A 22,372-nucleotide genomic window follows, 5' to 3' on the forward strand; every position below is an offset into this window, starting at 1 on the left:
TGCATGAGTATTGTGAAGCCAGGGGTCCAGCTTCACAATGGTCACCACAGTGACCAAAGCTGGTCATCGCCCCGCCCCGCCCCAGGCCAGTCCCAAGCCTCCTGTGAGCTGAGGGCCCAAACTCAGTGGTGCTGAGCACAATGTCAGCTGCTCAGAAGTGCAGCTTCTTCCCTCAGGAGCCTTACTACATCCCCGGGTAAGTCCTCCTGTTTTCTGGCCCCTGGTTCTCAGCTGCCAATGAAAAAGGAAGCAAGGAGAGACTGTGTGGTCTAGTGATTGGAGCACCGGTCTGGAAAGACCCGGGTTCAATTCCCTACTCCGCCATGAAGCTCCCTGAGTGACTTTGGGCCAGCCTGACTTACCTCACAGGGCTGCTGTGAGGATGAAATGGAGGACCATGTAAGCCATCTTAGGCTTATTGCAAAAGGAGGGAAAAGACCAGAAATAAATGTAACAATAATAAAGAAAATATAATGACTTAGGCCCCAGTGAAGCTAGGGCGCTCTTAAAATGTGCTGGGATCAGAGCCAAGGGAATCCTACAGCGTGGTAAAACATTGTGCGCCATGTGGAGCCTCCACCTACCAAGGGAGTGTAAGGCTGGCTGCTGCCAGGAGCAAGAGGCTGGGTCTGAAGGACTTTTGGAGTCCAGGTCTGTCAGCTGCGATTTAGCCATGGAGCAGGGCCACTGTGCTGGCTCTCCTGAGAAGCCAGCAAATCTGGCTCCTCTCCTTGAGCCGTTTTCCATTCCACGTCTGGTCCTTATAAGAACTTTAAGTGCCTGAGGGTGCTTCCAGGTGAGGCTTTGAGTGTGCAGTCACTCCTGCCCTGTTCTCAGCATTTGACAAGGCGTCCAGGCAACGGCGTCTTCCCGGCGTTTTCCCACTGCTGCTTCTTTCCACTAAGAGCAAGCAAAGACGGAGCAGCAGCACAGCACCTTCTGACTGTTCACATGAGCGTTGGGTTTGCTTTTCCCCTGTACCCTCCCAAACCCTAACCCTTTTGTGTCACATCTTTTAGATTTTTTGTAGTTGCAGCCAAAACAACCTTTGAAGACAACCTATGCATGTTGAGACGGAAAAATGTCCTACAACATTTCTTACTACAGCAGTTGCTTCTGTAGACTTATAGACTGTGCCATAATAAACATATTAAGTCCTTCATTTTTATTCTTTATTTGCAATTGATAGTTATATACCAGCAAATTTATATAATCACCCAGAGCTTCAGCTATTGGTGGTATCAACATGAAAATATAATGATGATGATGATGATGATGATGTGCTAAAAAGCCAGCAAGGCAGTACCAGAGTTTTAAAGGTACCAGAAGATTCTTCGTTGTCTTTTAGGTTGAAAACCTGCTAACTGTAAGCCTATTTTTTTTTGCTTGAAGAGCAGGGCCAAAAATCCCTTGAATCAAATAAATAATGCTGGCATAATGAAACTTTCGGGGCCAGAGGCAGTCTACTTCTGAAGATCTAGGGATGAGCAATATTGCTTCCCTAGCTCCACTTTAGGGCTTCCCTGAAAGGTCTGGCTGGGAAAAGGGTGCTAGACTAGACTAAGGCTGGCCAGACAATACATCTGGATCCACAAAGAGATCTCTGAGCGATTTGCAGTAGATTGGCAAGGATTTCTAATTCTCTATTGTTTAACAATTAGAGCAACAAAAGGATTTCTGGCTCCTGCCCTAAATGAAGAAAGCTTTGCACCTGGAAGAAGCGAGTCCCAACCGCATCAGGCCCTCCTGGAAATAAATGCCTGGGCTCAGAATTCAGCCCAACCCCAGAATTCTTCTAACCCATCCCCACCCCTCTGCCGCCACTGCCCCCCCCCCCGGTCTTTGATTGTTCCTGTGTTCAATGCTTCTAACAGTGTGGTGTAGTGGTTAGAGTGTTGGACTGGGAGTTGGGAGATCTCGGTTCTAGTCCCCACTTGGCCATGGAAACCCTCTGGGTGACTTTGGGCCAGTCGCAGACTCTCAGCCCAGCCTACTTCACAGGGTTGTTGTTGTGAGGATTAAATGGATTATGTATAGCGCGTTGGGTTCCTTGGAGGAAAAAAAGGTGGAATATAAATGCAACAATAAATAAATAACAGTATCTCCCAAGCTTTTTCAGAAGAGGAAAAGTGCCAGTGGCAGAAATATCCAGGCAGGGAGATTCACGCTCCTTTTCTGAAATGCTGCAAATGGCAACAAGTGACATTTGTTCCTTCTTGTCTGCTCTTTCCTCCCAAGATATGGGGGTTTTTACCCTCAGGTTCGCTACCAGCTGGGGAAGACATATGGCAGAACCACCTGCGACATGCTGACTGACCGGGAGGTCCACAAGAGCCCCTGCTCAGTGCTGGCACCCCTGGTCCGGCCAAAGTTCATTGAGGATTACAGCCATCGGAATGTGCCTGAGCACGAGATGATGATGGATCAGTACCAAACGTACATCCCTGGGTACACAGGTGAGCCTCTGGAGAGAACCTGTGAGTGAGAGCGGAGGGCCAGCCACTCACCCAGGCGCGCACCCTTGGGGGCCATGGGCTGGCAGCTCTTCTCCAGAGAAGCTCAACTCCTGTGCCGTTTAACAGGAGATCCAGTGCAATACGTACTGCCGGACTCAAGTTTTGTCCAGGGAGTTGGCTTAGACCGCGGGTGCAAGAGCTCTTTTAGCCCATTTCGGAGAAGCTGGGGCGGGGGAACCTTCATGTGGTGGGCGGGAATGAGAAAAGGGGCGGGGCCAAGCCCACCAGCCTATAGTAGCTCCAGGCTCCTGTCTCGCTGCCAGCTACGAAACTTGGGGAGGGAGGACCAGCTTTGCTTCCTCCAGGGCAGCCAGGAATCCACTAATCAATGGGTGCTTGGGGGGGCCCTGGCCTTTTGAGAACACCCCCACCTTCTAGGGCTGGACTTGGGGACCCAGGCCTGAGGTTCCCCACCCAGGCTGAGCAGACCAGGGCTCTGCAGATAAGACTCACTTGTCTTCGGAAGCTGCCTGGGAATACTGGTGGCGATTTTGCCCTCTTGGTTTAAAACCAGCCCAGTCCATCTTACGCTGAATCAGACCCTGGATCCATCCAGCCCGCTACTCTGAGGGGTAGCCACTCTCCGGGGTCTCCAGCAGAGGAAGACCTTTCCTGGCACCCGCACCTTTGGAGGTGACAGGGACGGAAGTACCAGGGCCTCTCCACGTGCACAGCAGGGCCTTCCCACTTTCTGAATTAAAACAGGGAGGCTGCTTGGCTTACTTTAAAAAGCGAAAGAGCTTAAGCTTGGCAGACGTGCCTTTGGAGGCGGAGATTTTGTAGCCCTCTGCATGTATCACTGTTCTGGGCGTGACTCCTGACACAAGGAGCAGGGACTTGTGCAGAGATGCAGCGGGGTACCTCCTTTTGGACCCCCAGGAGTCTATTTCTTTATTGTAAAAATGTATAGAATGTGCCTTTATCCAAAAATAAGTATACGTATTTTAAAATCACTAAAATATTAAAAATATGAATTTTATATGCCTGGGCATATAAAAGTGATTTAGCCTGGTGCCTCAGGGCAATAGGGCGTTGGCACTGGGCATACCTACCTTGGCATTCCAGAATCAGGGCCTAGTGCATTGCTCCGACTGGGGAAACATGGCGGGGGGTGGCCTCCGACTCCCTTGACTCGCAGGCTCCAAGCTGGGTACTGACCTCCCCTAGCCCCTCCCAGTCTGGGAGTGACTGGCATGCAACCCAGTCCTGAGCACATCTACTCAGAAGTAAGCTCCACTGAGTCACTCCGACGGACAAGAGGTGGGCTGGGCTGGCTTGAAATGAGGGCTGCCCAGGTTTTAAGGGGAGGGAGGAGGGGGAGGCACGAGAAGCACAAAGCGGCTCTTTTGCCCCAGCTGCCCCGCTGGCCTTTGACTGGGCTGGAATTCTTGCTTGTTTTGTTTTTCAGGCTTTGTACCCTACTATGGTTGCTTTCCCCTTCCAGGCAAAGAACCCCGCCCCCTCCCCGTGCCGAGAGCCAGCCCCCAGGCTGACCCCCAGATGTGGAGAGATGCCAGTTCAGCCCAACTGCTAGAGCAGAGGAAGTACATGCCCTGCCACCCGGGTGTCCGGCTGGCGTGTGGGCCCGGCTGGAGGCAATTTGCTGCCACGGTCGGACCGAAGCTGGCCTCAGCGCAAGGGGACCGCAAGATGCTGTGCCACCCAGACGTGGCCCTGGCGTGCGGGCAGGAGGAGAGCCGAGGGCCTTGCAAGGCCGAAATGTCCTTAATCTGCGGCCAGGGCTGGAGGGGCGTCCCCTGTCTCATGGGGACTGATCAGGTATGCACAGTGCGCCTTGTCTGACCACCAGCCCTGCTGTGTAGGAACCGCCCTGCTTCTGTGCTCTCTGATACGCACTGCAAAATTGAGCCACCTTCCTTTCTAGCAAGGGCTCCTGTGTCTCCGATAACTGTGCATCAGACAGAAATTCTGCTGGTGAAGCTCCTCACCGATGCATCTCCAAGCGGAGAAAAGTGTCACCCATGGAAGGGTTGCCCTGCTACGGCAGCCAGGGGCTTGGAGAGAGCAGGGTCAAATCCAAGTCATTTCTGTGCTTCTAGTGGGACTTGAGACTGGACAGAGTTCCCATCCCACCCTCTCTCCTGCTTCTAGACCCCATGGGGCCACCCAGCAAAAGGTTTTGACCATAGGAAGGAGCTTTCCTCACAACATGCAGTTGCCCTATGGAACACCCCGCCACAAGATGGGGTGACGGCCGCTGCCTTAGAAAAGGGGAATAGACAAATTCAAGGAAGAGGAGGAGGAACTGCAAGTGCTGTTAGCCACAAAGACGGCTCAATGAAGCCTCCGAACGCACATTGCCGGGGCTGCTGCCTTCATGGCTAGCTCAGCGCCTGCTTCGAGCCGCCAGTCGGGCACTGCGAGAAGCAGGATCTCCAGTTGCTGGGGAGCATGGGTGGGAGGGTGCTACAGCACTCGTGTCCTACTCACGGCCTTCCTGTGGGGGCATCTGCTTGGCCACTGTGGGACACAACGCTGGACCAGGCAGACCCTCAGCCTGGCCCAGCACCAGGGCTGCTCTTTGGTTCAGGCTGCTGGCTCGGAGGGGAGGGGAGGGGAGGGGAGGGGAGGGGAGGGGAGGGGAGGGGCCTGTGCTCCAGCCCAGCGCTCTCCCCTTTGGTCCTTAGGAGATCCTGGGAGGGGCTGAGCTGCTGCTTCCCCTCCTCTGTCTCCCACTGTTTTTATGAGGGTTGAAGTCTCTTGCAAGGCAAAAGGCAGACGAGAAGCTCATAGCGATAGATGTAGACGTAACTAAGTTCCTCCTGCACGATCTGGTGGGCATTTCTCTGGTCTGCTTCCTCTGGCTTCCAGACACCCAGGATCGAGGCCCTGCCTCTCCCGCCGGCAACGGAGACAGTGGACGTGAAGCGGTTTGGCCGGACCCCCCGGCTGGACATGCCCAACCTCATCCAGCGAAAAGCCATCTCAGGTAGGTGGGAGGCAGGGCAGCAAGGGGGAAAGGGGGGCAGGGCGGGGAAGAAGTCCTAGAAGGCAGCAGCCCGGCCTGCCGTGGGCCTTCCAGGTACTGCCCCCGCCCCCGCGATGAGCACAGCCTTGAGGCTTCACCCCTTTGCCCGCTCTGCTGGACCTGTGGCCCCATCTTCAGAGAATGGGGCACCTTTGCACATAGCCCCCACGTCTTCTCACACCTCCGCATGGCCCAGAAACAGGCGCCCCCCACCCCACCCCCGGGCTGTGCAGACAGACAGGGGTGCCTCAATGAGAGCAAACCAGCCCACCCCTCCCAGCTAGCCTGGTCAGAAATTTTGCAAGTTGTGCTCCAAGTATCTGGGCAGCACCAGGTTGTGGTAGCCGAGAAGGATCTCTCTTACGGGATTGTTGTTGTGAGCGAAGCTGAAAGAGAAGGAAAAAGAACCGTGGGCCCGGAGCAAATTCAAGGCACCTTGGGTGCCACTCATACATACATACGTTATTGATTGATTGATTGATTACATTTTTATACCGCCCAATAGAAAAAGCTCTCAGGGCGGTTCACAAAAATTAAAACCATTAAGAACATAATAAAACATCCATTTATTTAATGATGGGTGGGGGGATGTGAAAACATGTTCTCCTTTCTGCCTCTGATGAAACTGAGCGGGCCTTTAATGACGGGGAAACCAAGAGACCGGCAGCCACGTCTCCTGGTCCCCCAACCCTCCCCAGTGCTCCCATTGCCTCAGTGGAAGCCCATCTGCTGGGCAAGCAGCCCTATAGCCACCGCAGCCTCCTGGGCAAGTTAAATGTTTTAAGCCAGGCGGCCACAAGGCGCTCTCCTCAGAAACAGGGCGGGGAGCGGAGAGCAACTGCCACGGTGCAGGATCGTGAAGTCATGGTGGGAAACTGTGTGTTCCTGAGGCACGCAGCCTCCCCGGCTTCTAAATCAAAACACTTCCTCTCCCTCCCCAAGGGTGAGAATTACCCAGCACCCACAACACTCTCTGCATGTGGCACTATTCAGGGTATGACTGGGCAAGGGCCGAGCAGCCACTCACACAGAGATGCAATGGCCAGCCTCCTCTGAGGACAGAGTGGCAGGAGGGGCTGAATGACCGACGGCCAATCCCAAGCAGAGGAGGGTCGGATGGAGGCTAGGCCCAAACATGAAAGCGTACAGAATTGCTGCAGGCCACACTTTGAAATACTGTCCGTCCACATTCACAGCCATGGGGGCAGGAGTGGGGGGCACAGAAACGCTTCACTGCAATGCCCTGAACACACTTAACCTTAACGCAGCCCAGCGAGCTGTTCTTAAAGGGGCAGAGTGATCAACCCTGGCAACGGTGGCGGAGCGCACAGCGGACCAGACCCACAGGACTCCCAGGCTCAAGGCAGCAAACCCCTGGCATCACTGCCAGGCGCCTTGTACTGGCCTAGTGTGGAGCACAGATCCGGCATTCTCTTACTGCCAGGTGATCCCGGGCTTCTGCCACATGGCCGTTTCCTACAAAGACTTACCTGTGCCACTGCCACACTTCCTTCCACAGGGTACACAGGATTCATCCCACGCTTCACCTGGATTATGGGTGTCAACTACCTGAAGGGAGTAAAAGATGCCATGAATGAATTTGACCGGAACCAGGTAACGGGTTGTGCAGGGCAGACCCTGATCTCTCTGCAGGGCTGCAATGAAGTCACTCCATGTCTTGGTAATAGTAGCTGATGGCTAGCAAGGGAGCGGGTTAGAGGAGTGCTGGGTTTTTAAATACTAATAATACTAATAATAATTCATTTTGATCGAGGCGGGGAACAACAGTAAATGTAAAATACATAAAACTGAATTAAAACATAATATACATTGTTAAAACATCCTAAAATCACTTTAAAAACATCCTAAAATTCCACGGGATAGGCCTACCAGAAGAGACCAGTCTTAGTAGCTTTCTTAAATGCTGATAGACTGTTAAGTTGACGAGTCTCCTCTGGCAGGCCATTCCATTTTTTAAAACCTGTAATTGGGAGCTGCCATTCCAAAATGCCCGTGGACAGCCCTAGCCACGGGTTCTGGGTGGTTTATTAACTACACCAACAAGCCTCGCTCGCCAGTGAGGGGAATTCTGCAAATCCCTCCCGGCACTCAGCACAGGAGAAATAGGGGCCATCATGGCTTATTTCCCCCTCCGTGATTGTGTGAACCCACTGAACAGTGACACGCCCCAGGGAGTTAGAAGCCAGGGAGCTTCAGCTATTGGGCGGTAAAGAAATGCAATAAATAAATGAATGAATACATAAATAGGATCCCCCATAATCTCCCTCTGAAATATCCTCACTACTGGAAGCCCTCTTAGCAAATGAGCCAGGCTGAATGGTCTTGAGTTATAAACCCTCTCTTGACATGACCTCCCCCCGCCCCGCTTAAAACCCAGTTCCTGCCAAACATAAGGCCACGCAAGGGCAGAAAATTAAAGCATCATTCTTACTGGATCATTTGGGAACGCTTTCTTATGCAAGTGACTTTTCCTCATGAAGAACTCTGTGGAACTCAGAAGCCTGCACATTCCAGTCCCAAAACATGCTGGCCTCCTCCTAAGATATTTGACTCCAAAGCAAAAGGCTGCCAACGTCATCCATCAGGTGTCTCCTTTGTCCTACTCCAGGAAATGCTGAGAAGCCCGCTACACAGCTTTGGCAAGCGGCTGCCACGTACCTATTGGCCCAACACCAAGATTTACAGCAGCAGTGGACTGATGCCGTTCTACACAGGGTTTGTGCCAAGTAAGTCGTAAGAAGGCGTCCCCCAAGGCAGGCCTCTCATCCCGGCAGGCAACTGTTAGTCAGAAAGGGCAACCGTTTCCCACCCACCCCATTAAGGAGCACGTGGTGCCCTCTTCCTAAGGTTGCTGCCTGTGGCTGCATAGAAGAGGGAAAAGAAGAAAGTTGGCTCAGCTAGCAGCTGCTGCACCTCTTTCCCTCGCAGCAAACGCACGGCCCATCCAGGTGGCCAGCTGCTCTGCGTCACTTGGAACAGCAAGGGGAATTCCACCTCTTCCTCCCTCCCCATTCCATGTAAAGTTTGGTGGATTTATGTAAGCCATTAGGAGCACTCAGGATGCAGCAGGGTTCAAGATGAAATACAGCGCGCGCGCACACGTTTCTTTGGAACAGGGCAACTTAACCTGCATTTAAGGCTCCCTACAAGTGTGCTTCTGCAGTATTAGCTGCTTTTTGCAGAGCAGCACCCCTCCCCCTTCCTGGCTAGGTGCTGGAGCTTTTTAGGCCGTTATCCCTTTTGGCCAGGCAAATTCCCCTCCCCTCCCCCACGTCTGGCAAAGCTCTTAAGGAACTCTTAGGCCCCGTTCAGACAACACGCTAAACCATGATGCTTAACCACAAAATATGCATTCCGTTAACCATTTTATGGCTAAGCAGCATGGTTTAGCGTGTTGTCTGAACGGGGCCTTAGTGTAGCAAAACCTTCCCAGCCTCAAAATTACTCTGGAAATTCTTACAAAGGAAGGATCAAACACATCCACAAAGGGCAGTATTCGAAAGGCCAATCTCTTTGAGGACCAATAATGGGAGTTATGGAGGAAACACAACACAGGACTCTGCCTCACAGCATCTGGACACAAGCTCTTCTCTCTCCACCGCTCATCTAGATTTGGGGTGGGGGATGTCTTCAGCAAGAGGCAGGAGGGAAGGCTGTTAACAAGGTCAACACCTAGCTTCAGATACATCCAAGCTCAAAGCTGCAAAAGTATCAAGAAAGCAGGTACCTGGTGCTTTTAATAACTGAAAGCAGGTAGCACAGGTCTAATTTTCTCCGAGATGCTGGGAGCAGAAACAATCATTGTTCTGTGTGCAGGATCAGCCCAACAGTCAGAGAAGCGTGCTTGAGGGACTTATGACATTATCTGAGCAGTCTACGGGCCCACTCAGCTTCGCCTCTTTAAGAGGATGCTGGTTTACAAGCAGAATCCATCTCAAAATATATTTTAGCACTTCTAGTTAGCTAGATGCTCGAATAGCCTATAACAAGAACACCATCCCCCTCCCACCCACAGCTAGTGCCTGCAGCAGATGTCTGCTAGGGAGGAATGGACATTATTCAGGGGAAAAGCCGAAAGGAATTACAAAGAGCTCCAGAAAAGTCTCTTCAAACTGGGCAAGTCAACGGCAAATGCAATTCAATATGAGCAAGTGTCAAGTAATGCACATTGGGACAAAAAAAAACAAAACGCTCACTCCATATATAGGGTGATGGGGTTTGCACTGGCAATGATGGACCAGAAAAGAGATCTTGGGGGCTGTAGAGAACTCAATGAAAATGTTGAGCCAGTGTGCAGAAGCTGTAAAATAAACCAAGACACCAGCCTCAATCCTATTGGGGTGTGTGTGTGTGTTATTAGAAAAGGGATTGAAAATAAGACTGCCAAGAACACAATGCCTTTAGACAGATCTTGCGACCAAACGTGGAACCATGTCTACACATCTGGTTGTCACTCCTGTAACTCGGAGCAATGCTTACTGCATCTAATAGAGAGGACTGTAGCCCACAAAACCTTCTGCCACCATCGTGGTGACAAATGGAATGAGCTTCCCAGGGATATGCCAGGCCAGGTGAAGGCCATATTTACCCTGGCATTTTAGTCCTGTTAAAACACAGGACAATTTTAATCGCTACATTGCTTTTAGGTTTTGCTTTTATATTGTGGTGTTAAAAATTCAAATTTTACCGTATTCTGTGGCTTTAATGGTTGTGAACCGCACAGAGCTTCAGCTGTTGGATGGAAGAGAAGTGGCTGTTTTTGCTGCAATAAACTAAAGCACTGCTCCCCCTCTGACAACGGTCTCAAAAATGGTATCCTAGAGCTGGAAGTGGGACAGAAACGGCAACCAGTCACCAGAATGCAGCAGCAGGGTGCTACGGCTGCGATCCTCCTTGGGGGTTTTGTAGAAGCATCACGGTGGGAAACACGGTGCTCGACTGGACAGGCCTTCGGGCTGATCCCACTTCAGGGCCCCTCAGCCAGTTCAGCTTCCCATTTGAGGACAGGGGCCTGGCAACAGCCCAGACATCAGGAGCCGTGCAGCTATTTTTACAATGCTTTCCTGGTCTACGGGGCCAAACCTCTCTCCAGCAAGCACAGCAGGCCCACAGAAGCAAGGCCACCCCCGCTACCCTTCCACCCAAGCTTTTTGAGATATCTAGGCTACCAACTCTGGTATCTTAGCAACACTTCCCCTTGTTAAGCAGGACCCACCCAATTTCTGTGCATGTCCCTGCCCTAGAACACCTCCGGAGTGGAACAAGGCAAGCACATTGCAGCATTGGCTCATGCAGAGATCTGGCCAAGTTCTGAGGGTGGATCGTTCAGCTCTGCCTCTATATGGATGACTGAACGATGCAGTCATGAGCAAGGCAGAGCTATTTGCTCTCAGAACAGGCTGTGTGGAAGGAGGCCCAGCCAAACTGTGCCAGGCAGCCTCTTGTTGGCTCTTAGTGCTCTTGACACACCTTTCCATCCCGCCATGTTTCCACACGTCATCCTGAACAAGTCGGAGCACAGGCTGCCACTGACTCAGTTTTTGTTTTCCCAGCCATCAGGCACAACTACGCGCTGACCTTTGGAAACAGCACCCGGCAAGCGTACTATGACGAATTACAGCGGAGACAACATGCAGAGTGAAAATGCTTTTAATGTCTGTACAGCATCAGACAGAAGGTGACATCAAGAAGAAATTGGAAGTGCAGAACAAAGACATGGAATGAATAAAGTTCACGACAGCTTTAAACATAATTTACAGGTGTTAATGGCCGAGCCCTTAAGCTGCTTCCTCCTCGGCCTCTTCCTCAAACTCGCCCTCCTCCTCTGCCGTGGCATCCTGGTACTGCTGGTACTCAGACACCAGGTCGTTCATGTTGCTCTCTGCCTCGGTGAACTCCATTTCATCCATGCCCTCCCCGGTGTACCAGTGCAAGAAGGCCTTCCGGCGGAACATGGCGGTGAACTGCTCAGAGATGCGCTTGAACAGCTCTTGGATGGCAGTGCTGTTGCCAATGAAGGTGGCGGACATCTTGAGGCCGCGGGGAGGGATGTCACAGACGGCCGTCTTCACGTTGTTGGGGATCCACTCCACGAAATAGCTGCTGTTCTTGTTCTGCACGTTCAGCATCTGCTCGTCCACCTCTTTCATCGACATGCGCCCCCGGAAGACGGCGGCGACCGTGAGGTAGCGCCCATGACGGGGGTCACAGGCCGCCATCATATTCTTGGCGTCAAACATCTGTTGCGTTAGCTCTGGCACGGTCAGGGCCCGGTACTGCTGGCTGCCGCGGCTGGTGAGAGGGGCGAAGCCCGGCATGAAGAAATGCAGACGAGGGAAGGGCACCATGTTGACGGCCAGCTTGCGCAGGTCTGCATTCAGCTGGCCCGGGAAGCGCAGGCACGTGGTCACCCCGCTCATTGTGGCGGACACCAAGTGGTTCAGGTCGCCGTACGTGGGGGTCGTCAGCTTCAGGGTCCGGAAGCAGATGTCGTAGAGCGCCTCGTTGTCAATGCAGTAGGTCTCGTCCGTGTTCTCCACCAGCTGGTGCACAGAGAGGGTGGCGTTGTAGGGCTCGACTACAGTGTCCGACACTTTGGGGGAGGGGACAACGCTGAAAGTGTTCATGATCCGGTCGGGGTACTCTTCGCGGATCTTGCTAATGAGGAGGGTGCCCATGCCGGAACCAGTGCCGCCCCCCAGGGAATGCGTGAGCTGGAAGCCCTGGAGACAGTCACAGCTTTCCGCTTCCTTCCTGACGACATCGAGCACAGAGTCAACCAGCTCAGCCCCCTCTGTGTAGTGGCCTTTGGCCCAGTTGTTGCCTGCCCCACTCTGGCCTGGAAGGAAAAAGGAAGGAAAGAAATTAGACCCTTGAGCGAGGCGCAAACGCTTTCTGGGAGGGGCTTGGCTTCCACACTCGAGGCACATCACCACCCTTGCAGCCACCACTTCAGGGCAAGGGAAACCCACCATCTTCCCTAGCAGCTCAGGCCTAGTTGGCTGAATGGCAGCATAAAAATCCTTATAGAAATAAATAATAAATAAATAAATGCTGGACCCATTTTAGCAGTTGCTGCTGCCTGTATTGCACGAGTGATCTCAGACACACCAGGATACGCACCAGCAGACCCTCTGAGATCACCGTCGATTTGAGGTGTAGCTCATGCAACTCCAAGCACTGGTAGTGCCGAAATGCAAACGCAACTCCAGGCCAAAGCTGGACACACTCGGTGTTCTGGCACAGATCAGGTAAAAATAAAATGCACACATCCCACCCCCAGCAATTCAGTCTCAGTTCATCCTAAGTCTATGCAGTTTTCACACACCAAGTTGGACAGCAATTTCAGAGTCCAAAAATGTGATCCTTCTAAGCATTTCCCTGAGAAATTACCATCATGCAGGCCAGTTGACCTATGCATTGCACACAAGAACCTTTTCTTGTCACATGAAGGCCAACAAAGCCCAAGAAATTTTAAAGAACTTAAATAATGGGCAGTTACACTATGGGGTGGTAGGAAACCCAAGTTTAGCAGAAACTGTCGTGTGATAACTCCCCCCTCCCATCTATCTGTTCCAAATCACCTCCACCCTAACCAGCCTATCAGATCTGTCTGTGCACCAACATGTGATTGCCAATATCTGGCCTTGTGGCCTCCAACTTACAGCTGTGTGTTACCCACCAAAAACGAAGTTATCTGGGCGGAAGATCTGCCCAAAGGGACCCGAGCGCACAGAATCCATGGTGCCAGGTTCCAGATCCACCAACACAGCCCGAGGGACATATTTGCCACCTATGGAAGAAAACAGTGATTAGCAGAGAGAAATAAAAGCTGCCCTATTGCAACTGAAGGCACTGGGCCTCAGGCTAACCTGGAGCCAGCACCTGACAGGATGCTTCTCTGATAGTAAAGTATATTAGCCCTGAAGGTGTCGGAGACATTTACCAAGTAGCAAGATCTCAAAGGATACATCCTGAATACAATTTTGGAGATACTTTGAATCTTTCCAGAAGCACCCAGCAGCTATTTGGCAGAGGCCTAGCCCAGCAACTTTCCAGAACAAGCAAGGCAAACTCAATCAAGACTGAGCACGCAGCCCAGCCGGCTCCCTATGGCTGGCATCAGCACTTCCAGCCAGCTCCCAAGGCCATCTGCAACACACGCACGTTGCCCCCTGAGGAGGAGGAGCCTGACCACATTAACCAGCAGAGGCGTCACGTCTTGTTCTCGCTCCTTCCTGTAGATCATGCATTTGATCTACAGGCTCACGTCTCCAATCACTGAACACTTTCACTAACACCAAGGCTCCCCACACCTCTGCCTCTAAAGAGAGCTTATCTGGAGCCTGTAATAAGGGCCTCAAGTAAAGTGGCTTTGTTTGAGGCAGCACCACTCCACACATGCTCTGAGGCACTCTTGACAACCCCCCTTCAGACAGACACAAACTAACCCAGGAGGAAAGAGCTCACCAGAAGCCCATTTTGTTAGTTGCAAAAACTTGACCATTTAACTAGCACCAAGATGCTTTCCCAGGAATGCAAGTCTTTAAACATAGCAAGAAACAGAAGGGTGAGAGCATTAGCAAACTATAGCGATGCTTCCTTGTTTTTTGAATGCGGAAGACACAGGGCTAGAGAGGGGGTGCTTCGCTATCACCCTAACAATTTTACGGACAAAACTCAGGTCCAAGCTAATTAAGAGTAATCAAACAAGCAGGATTGAGAAAATGGTCCTCGTGGCACAGATGACGGCCGACATGCGCCCAGCTGCAATAGGCTCACCTGCCCAACACATCACCTTCCACGTTGGAAGAACCGCCCTCCAACGCAGGAGGCGGAAGAGTAGCGCCCGCCGCTTTTGGACTCCAACTCCCATCAACCCCAGCCAATGGGCAGGGAAGCTGGGAGTTGTGTTCCAAGCCACAATTCCTTTTAAGGGCGTTCAGGCTGGCTTCCTACTGCCGAGAGAGAAAGCGGCAGAGCTGCAGGAAGCCGCAGGGGCTGGGCGGTGGGGGGAGCCCAGGCGGTCCAACGCCCAGCTTTTCTTTATCGTCACAAAACCTATGAGCCCCAGCCAAGGTGCAGGAACACCGGGAGGTGAGTTGCGGCCTTCAAAGACAGGACCCCAGCCTCGTCGCCCAGTACCAAGACAGCTGTAGGTGGGCCTTCTGCGCGTGCTCAGAGGCACTCCCACCCACTACTATATGCGCGCGCGCGGGACTGCTGGACGGGGGGTGGCGGGTGGTGGGAAATAGCCAGAAGACGACGCGGCCCCTGGGGCGCCGCTCCCCTCCCTCACCGGTGGCCTCGTTGTAGTAGACGTTGATGCGCTCGAGCTGGAGGTCGCTGTCGCCGTGGTAGGTGCCGGTGGGGTCGATGCCGTGTTCGTCCGAGATCACCTCCCAGAACTGAGGGGAGGGAGAAGGCGAGAAAGCGACGTCAGGCGGAGCGGCGGCGGCCCCTTCCCCGCCCCGGGCCCACCCGCCCCATCCTTCCTCCCGGCCCAGCGGACCTTGGCGCCGATCTGGTTGCCGCACTGGCCGGCCTGCAGGTGGACGATCTCTCTCATGGTGACGGGCGGGAAGACGGGCGGGCGCAAGATAGGCGACGACGACGACGATAGCGGCAGCAGCCTTCCTGTAGACTCTCGGGCGGCGAGGCGAATACTGGCTGCGTCAAGGCAACGGACGCGCCTTTATATACAAGACGCAAGAAAGGGGGCGGGGCCGGCGCCCTCGCGACTCACTCCATCCTCTCCCTCACGATCTCCGCTGACGGCTATTGGGCGCCCGCAGAGAGGCGGCGGCGTGGATTGGGCAACGGCGCCGCCAGTCCCCGCCCTGCGCCAACCGCTCTCTCGCCCACACGCGCCGAACCAACGCTTTTTCGACTCGAACTCGGTCTCCTCATTGGTTCGCTGCAACAGTTGGCGCGAGCCTCTCCACCTTTCTTCTTCCCATTGGTCCGATGTCTCGGGAGTTTCTCATTCCCTGGCGCTTCTCTCCAACCCTCCCAGCCTAATAATCCAAATGGCTTCACACGATTGGGCAGTTTGAATGATTGATAGTGAGCACTGATTGGCTTCTCGGACTCCCAGTCTAAGCAGTGTCATAGCAAAGGCGGGTTGAACGGCCGCAACGGAAGCGCGCGCGACCCGCCTTAGCCAACTGCCGGGAGAGCCGATTCATAACGACGCCTACGCCACCTCCGCATCGTAACGTGAGTTTCCACTGTGTGGCGCTACGCAATTGGCGTAATAGCCCAATGGGCGAGAGGCCGTTGCGGGGGACGCGGTAACCAGGGCTTACCTTAGCGACGGGCCTAGCACCACAAGCACAGGCGTGAAGGTCTGAGCCAAGGCCCCACATAGCAACGTTTCTCCCTGCCTCATGGCAACTGTGCGGCCTAGTAACCTTTCGCCACAAACTCAGACGCATGGAAAAGTTGGAAGGGGCCTCTAAGGCCATCGAGTCCAACCCCTGCTCAATGCAGGAATCCATCTTAATAACAGTTGTTAAGATGGATTAACAGTTAACAAGCACAAAACAGGAGCTTTAAAATGATAATATAAAAATAAACTGTGCAAATTCATAACTGTATTAGGTGAACATTCAAGTCTTTATTGACATAACACATATATGTATGACCATTAAATATTGTAGGAATTTTTATATATAAAATCAAAGCAACTTTTTTGCTGTAAGAACAATGCACAGAGTGATATATTATTATAAAGCAGCATATTTGCTATGAAAACACTGCACAGACAGAGTGAAAGGACTACTCTGGATTACATTCAACGTTTCATTACTTCATCAGTCAACTGTTACAAGAAACTTTAATTCGTATAAGGTGCTCCATATCTTTCTCACTTCCCTCTCAGGTAGCGTTGTAGATACAGCTACAAGCACAAAGGTAATAATTAGTGAGCAAATACTCATGCCTGCAAAACTTACTGAAAGGTTTCTTAAATCTCAATAAGGTATTCTGAAACAAGGTACCTTCCTACATTAGGACTTCTGAATTTCTTAGAACCAAGCTTCAGTAATGTTTTGCAGGATCTCACCTACAGGCAAAATTAAAAGGAGAGACAATTATAAATTTAACCATTCTTTTTAATGCATTATATATCAAATAACTTGCCTGTAAAATCCACGATGTGCTTGACCAACATTAGGGAGGAAGTAACTTACTGATAGGAAGAAGCACCATAATATATAGTGTGATTTATTGCAAACAGCTGCGTTAATAAGACCATTTGGTCAGAATGAAATTATTTAAATTTAATTACAGTCATAGTGAGGGCTGGAAATTGGCTAATAGTTAAAAGGACAATAAGATATGTGTATATATTTAATAATTAAAGTGAATGTATTTAATCACTTACATACTTTTAATAATTGATTGAAAATTATAATATGTCGAACAGGTACCAATTATACCATTGAAGTTTTTTGTAACAGAGTTGACTGATGAAGTAATGAAACGTTGTTGTAATCCAGAGTAGTCCTTTCACTCTGTCTGTGCAGTGTTTTCATAGCAAATATGTTGCTTTATAATAATATATCACTCTGTGCATTGTTCTGACAACAAAAAAGTTGCTTTGATTTTATATATAAAAATTCCTACAATATTTAATGGTCATACATATATGTGTTATGTCAATAAAGAATTGAATGTTCAGCTAATACACTTATGAATTTGCACAGTTTATATTTATATTACCATTTTAAAGGAATCCATCTTAAGGCATACCCGACAGATGGTTGTCCAGCTGCCTCTTGAAGGCCTCCAGTGTGGGAGAGCCATGACGTCCTGCTCTAACAGGAAGTATTTCCTGATGTCCAGCCGGAATCTGGCTTCCTGTAACTTTGGCCCACTAGTCCGTGTCCTGCACTCTGGGAGGATTGAGAAGAGATCCTGGCTCTCCTCTGTGTGACAACCTTTCAAGTATTTGAAGAGTCCTATCATGTCTCCCCTCAATCTTCTCTTCTCCAGGGTCTCTTCATAGGGCTTTGTTTCCAGACCTCTGATCATCCTGGTTGCCCTCCTTTGAACACGCTCCAGCTTGTCTGCATCCTTCTTGAATTGTGGAGCCCAGAACTGGACACAATACTCTAGATGAGTCCTAACCAGGGCCGAATAGAGAGGAACCAGTACTTCATGCGATTTGGAAGCTATTTGGAAGCTTCGCCAGCTGAAGACCTTTTTATTCACTCAGTATTTTAACACTTAACTTTAACTTAAATTAATTTTACTGTTTTAACTCTGTATTTTAATCTTATATCAACTTTGCTGTGTGGTTTTATCCTGGTTGCGCTTTTTATACTGTATTTCGTAATTGTGTTTTAAACTGTTGGGTGTTTTACTGTGGTTTTAATTTTTGTGAACCGCCCAGAGAGCTTCGGCTATTGAGCGGTATAAAAATGTAATAAATAAATAAATAAATAAATAAACTTCTATTAATGCAACCCAAAATAGCATTTGCTTTTTTTGCAGCCACATCACACTGTTGGCTCCTATTCATCTTGCGATCTACAATAATTCCAAGATCCTTCTCGTTTGTAGTATTGCTGAGCCAAGTATCCCCCTTCTTGTAACTGTGCATTTGGTTTCTATTTCCTAGGTGGAGAACTTGGCATTTATCCCTATTAAATTTCATTCAAATAGCTAATTGACTCTCAAGTTTTAGGAACAAATACGTGTTAAGATAAAGCATATTTCAAGAACACATTACAATCCTTTTACACCTTAACAATCCTAATCTTGACATAGAACAGTCAGTACTACAGGCACTTTTTTCCTTTGGCTGCGGGAGGTTAAAAAGAACGTAGGCAGTTTTGGTATACAAATGTACACAAGCCCACAGCATAAACCTGTCAAGAAGGATCACCTGATGTGCAGAACTACCAAGCTGGCTAGAGACAGAAGCACATCTGCCACAGAATGAACAGGGGGATACAGTCCAGAGGTCTCAGAGGTATGTGTGGTTAAGGACTGAAGTCTTGGGATGCAGGTCTGCCATTTAGGTGAGGGTAGGAGATAGCAGCCAAGGAAGGATCCCCACAAAAAAATAACCTTATATGAATTCAATTTCAGCAACCCATAATTTAGCACAAAATGGGGTTTCCTCATTCAGAAGCCCCACTAAAGGCAATGCTGCCCCTTAACATCCACCTGCCTACCGGTCAGGATGGGTAAAGAGGGCTTATTTCCATCTTACTGTAGGAGTGGAATTCAGGTCCTTGTGACTGTGAATACAATACGGAAGAATGGAACTTTCCCTGTCAGAGTCACGGTGCTGTTTAAAGACACCCCACAAGTCCTATCTGGTTCCGTTGGGACACATTTAACCAGGAATATGAACGGGGTCCCTCCAGCTGCAGTCCCAGTTAGGCAGGTGAAGTTTAACTCATTATTTTATCGCCATGCCTGGAAAAACTGCCTGTGTGTCCAGCTGCTTGTAGCAGAGCAGGTAAATTAAAAGCAATGTTTATGCGTAAGGAACTTGCTGCACTCAGTGCCGTGGCAATTGGGCCCAATTGTGTTGGGGATTCACATCAGAAGCCCAGATGGCACAGATGCTGCTGGTAAACGAAAACAACACCCCATGTAGTTGGGACTTGGAAGAGAAAACTTGGGCATTCATGCACACACACACACACACTGCATTCCCTGAAAGCCAACATTATGAGTGGCCCCTGCCCTGCCTGTAGGGTCACAGCCAAGGATGAACAAGTGGACAAGAACAGACATTTCCAGTACCCCAAGGTATTGTAGGATTCTTTGGAAATGTACCAGGTGATCCTCAGTAGGAAAGCTAGTCATGGTTCATGAATGGAGCACATCCCCCATAATCCTCTGCAGTGTGCAGGGTGTCGTGTCTCTCAACTGCTCGTGCTTTCAATGGGAGGAGAAAGGAGGCAACTTGCTAAGTGATCTACAAAGCTTTATTTCAAGCAACAAACGTCTCTTTAACCTGTACAGATACCACCGCTGTGAAACGACCCCCTAGGCAAAACTATGCAAACTAAGATTGAAACTTAGTTGAAATCTTGGGATTGAAACCCAAGTATGTCGTGAAGACCCATGGACTCGCCAGGTGTGCTGTCTCCCTGGAGCACAGATTAGAGACGTGACTGAAGGGTTACCGAAGCTCATAAAGCCCACGGACACATACCCCTTTCTTCTCATCCATGTGGGACAAATGATGTCAACAAGGAGAGCTACAAAGAAATCATTTCAGACTTTGAAGCTCTGAGAAGGAAACTGAAGAACTTTGGGGCCCAGGTAGTTTTCTCATCCATCCTCCCGGTTCTTGGAAGAGGATTAGAAAGGGAAAGAAAAATACTCCGGATGAACGACTGGCTTCGAAGGTAGTGCCGTCGTGAGAGTTTTGGATTCTGGGACCACGGGCTACGCTACTTGGAACATGGACTGCTGGCAAGGGATGGGTTGCACCTCACAAGGGCTGGAAAGAATGTATTTGATCACAGCATGAACAACTTGATCAGAAGGACTTTAAACTGAATCTTACGGGGGCGAGAGACGTAAATTTTGAGGCAGCAATGGATGAAGGCCAAGGCACCACAGTACAGAGAACAGCTCCAATAGTGTCCCAAAATAGTGTCCGCAATAATGTAGGAACAAAGCCAGACTATAAAACACATGGTCGTCGATGTCTGTATACTAATGCCCAGAGCATGGGAAACAAACAGAACGAACTTGAACTCTTATTACATGAAGGCAAATACGACTTGATAGGTATAACTGAAACTTGGTGGGATGACTCCCATGACTGGAATATAGCAATTGAAGGATATAACTTGTTCAAAAAGAGCAGAAGAAATAGAAAGGGAGGTGGAGTTGCACTATATGTTAAAAATACCTATCCCTGCACAGAAATACAGGCGGATCAGACTGGGAGCCCCATAAAGAGCGTCTGGATTAAAATAAACGGGGCAAGGAATAAAAAGAACATGATAATCGGAGTCTACTACCGACCGACCACCCAATCAAGGAGAAGACGAGAACGAAACTTTTGAGAAACAAATTGCCAGTGTTTCAAGGAAGTGTGATGTAGTAGTGATGGGGGACTTCAATTACCCTGATATCTGTTGGGAGACCAATACTGCCAAAAGTGCCCCCTCCAAGAAATTCCTGACATGTGTGGGTGATAACTTTCTCCTACAGAAAGTGGAGGAAGAAACTAGAGGATCGGCAATCCTTGATTTGATATTGACCAATAGGGATGACTTAGTGGATAAAGTGGCAGTTACAGGAACTTTGGGGGAAAGTGACCACGTCATACTTGAATTCTTGATTATGAAGGAGACAAAAGTTGAGTGTAGCCATACACGTACTCTGGATTTTAGGAAAGCTGATTTTAATAAACTCAGAACTATAATAAGTAAGGTCCCATGGCAAAGGAGCCTAATGAGAAAAGGAGTGCAGGATGGGTGGGAGTATTTAAAAAAGGAAATTTTAAAGGCACAGTTACAAACAATTCCAACAAGGAGAAAAGAGAGAAGACAACAGAGGAAACCAATGTGGCTCCACAAAAAGCTTAGAGATGACCTGAAAACAGAAAGGGATACATATAGGAAGTGGAAGGAAGGCCAGGCTACAAAAGAAGAGTACAGACAAGTGGCGCAGAAGTGCCAAAATGGCGTCAGGAAGGCTAAAGCTGAGAATGAACTGAGATTAGAGAGGGATGCTAAAAGCAATAAAAAGGTTTTCTTCAGATATGTGAGTAGTAAAAGACAGAGGAAAGAAATGGTGGTTCAACTGCTTAATGAGGATGGCAAATTGATAGAAAAGGCTGAAGTGCTCAATTCCTACTTTGCCTCAGTCTTCTCCCAAAAGCGGGTCTATGACCCCCCTGGAAAAAGTGAAGCAGAAGTTGAGGGGGCAGGATTGCAGTTTGAGATTGATAAACAAATGGTCAAAGAACACCTAATTTCCTTGAATGAGTTTAAATCTCCAGGGCCCGATGAACTGCATCCTAGAGTAATGAAGGTGCTAGCGGAAGAACTCTCAGAACCTTTGTCTATTATCGTTGCAAAATCATGGAAGATGGGTGAGGTGCTGGACAACTGGAGGAGGGCTAACGTTGTCCCTATCTTCAAAAAGGGCAAAAAGGAAGAACCTGGGAACTACAGACCAGTCAGTCTGACATCCATCCCTGGGAAAATTCTGGAGCAGATTATAAAGAAGTCAATCTGTAAACACCTTGAAATCAATGCGGTGATCACTAGAAGCCAACATGGATTTGTCAAGAACAAGTCCTGTCAGACAAATTTGATCTCATTTTTTGATAAGGTAACCTCCCTTGTGGACCGTGGGAACGCTGTCAGCATCATATATCTTGACTTCAGCAAAGCTTTTGACAAAGTATCACATGACATTCTGATTAACAAACTAGCTAAAAGTGGACTAGATGGAACAACTATTCGGTGGATTCACAGTTGGCTACAGAATCGGACTCAAAGAGTACTAATCAATGGAACCTTCTCAAACTGGGGAGAGGCAACGAGTGGGGTACCGCAGGGCTCAGTCCTGGACCCAGTGCTCTTCAACATTTTTATTAATGATTTGGACGAGGTTGTGCAGGGAACGCTGATCAAATTTGCGGATGACACAAAATTGGGTGGGATAGCTAATACCCTGGAAGACAGAAACAAACTTCAAAGTGATCTTGATAGGCTGGAGTGCTGGGCTGAAAACAACAGAATGAAATTTAATAGGGATAAATGCCAAGTTCTACATTTAGGAAATAGAAATCAAAGGCACAGTTACAAGATGGGGGATATTTGGCTCAGCAACACTACAAACGAGAAGGATCTTG

The 22,372-nt window shown here is 49.7% G+C and overlaps 2 protein-coding genes across 2 annotated transcripts; one reads left to right on the forward strand and one right to left on the reverse strand.

The window, feature by feature from the left end:
- The first annotated feature begins 140 nt into the window (after positions 1-140).
- Positions 141-11,186, forward strand: CIMIP2A (ciliary microtubule inner protein 2A). The gene is made up of 7 exons (XM_063144852.1): positions 141-196; positions 2,239-2,456; positions 3,925-4,295; positions 5,349-5,466; positions 7,025-7,119; positions 8,135-8,252; positions 11,079-11,186. Exons 1-7 carry the CDS (start codon positions 141-143, stop codon positions 11,165-11,167), a joined length of 1,065 nt encoding a protein of 354 aa, XP_063000922.1. The 3' UTR covers positions 11,168-11,186.
- TUBB4B (tubulin beta 4B class IVb) lies at positions 11,160-15,193 on the reverse strand. Its single transcript, XM_063144850.1, has 4 exons — positions 15,038-15,193; positions 14,825-14,933; positions 13,208-13,318; positions 11,160-12,364 (listed from the first exon to the last, which is right to left on the reverse strand). Exons 1-4 carry the CDS (start codon positions 15,092-15,094, stop codon positions 11,304-11,306), a joined length of 1,338 nt encoding a protein of 445 aa, XP_063000920.1. The 5' UTR covers positions 15,095-15,193; the 3' UTR covers positions 11,160-11,303.
- Between the last annotated feature and the right edge of the window lie 7,179 nt (positions 15,194-22,372).

This window comes from Elgaria multicarinata, chromosome 19, assembly GCF_023053635.1.
Source record: "Elgaria multicarinata webbii isolate HBS135686 ecotype San Diego chromosome 19, rElgMul1.1.pri, whole genome shotgun sequence".
Classification (NCBI taxonomy): Eukaryota; Metazoa; Chordata; class Lepidosauria; order Squamata; family Anguidae; genus Elgaria; species Elgaria multicarinata.

What these genes read in the sequence shown, in the direction of transcription:
- CIMIP2A (XM_063144852.1), top strand. Translation starts at nt 141, where the DNA reads ATGTCAGCTGCTCAGAAGTGCAGCTTCTTCCCTCAGGAGCCTTACTAC. An exon ending in GTCTCATGGGGACTGATCAG is followed by an intron (nt 4,296 to 5,348) that starts GTATGCACAGTG and finishes TCTGGCTTCCAG; the next exon opens with ACACCCAGGATCGAGGCCCT. An exon ending in CTACACAGGGTTTGTGCCAA is followed by an intron (nt 8,253 to 11,078) that starts GTAAGTCGTAAG and finishes TTGTTTTCCCAG; the next exon opens with CCATCAGGCACAACTACGCG.
- TUBB4B (XM_063144850.1), bottom strand. Translation starts at nt 15,094, where the DNA reads ATGAGAGAGATCGTCCACCTGCAGGCCGGCCAGTGCGGCAACCAGATC. An exon ending in GCAACCAGATCGGCGCCAAG is followed by an intron (nt 14,934 to 15,037) that starts GTCCGCTGGGCC and finishes CCCTCCCCTCAG; the next exon opens with TTCTGGGAGGTGATCTCGGA. An exon ending in CTACTACAACGAGGCCACCG is followed by an intron (nt 13,319 to 14,824) that starts GTGAGGGAGGGG and finishes TTTCTTCCATAG; the next exon opens with GTGGCAAATATGTCCCTCGG.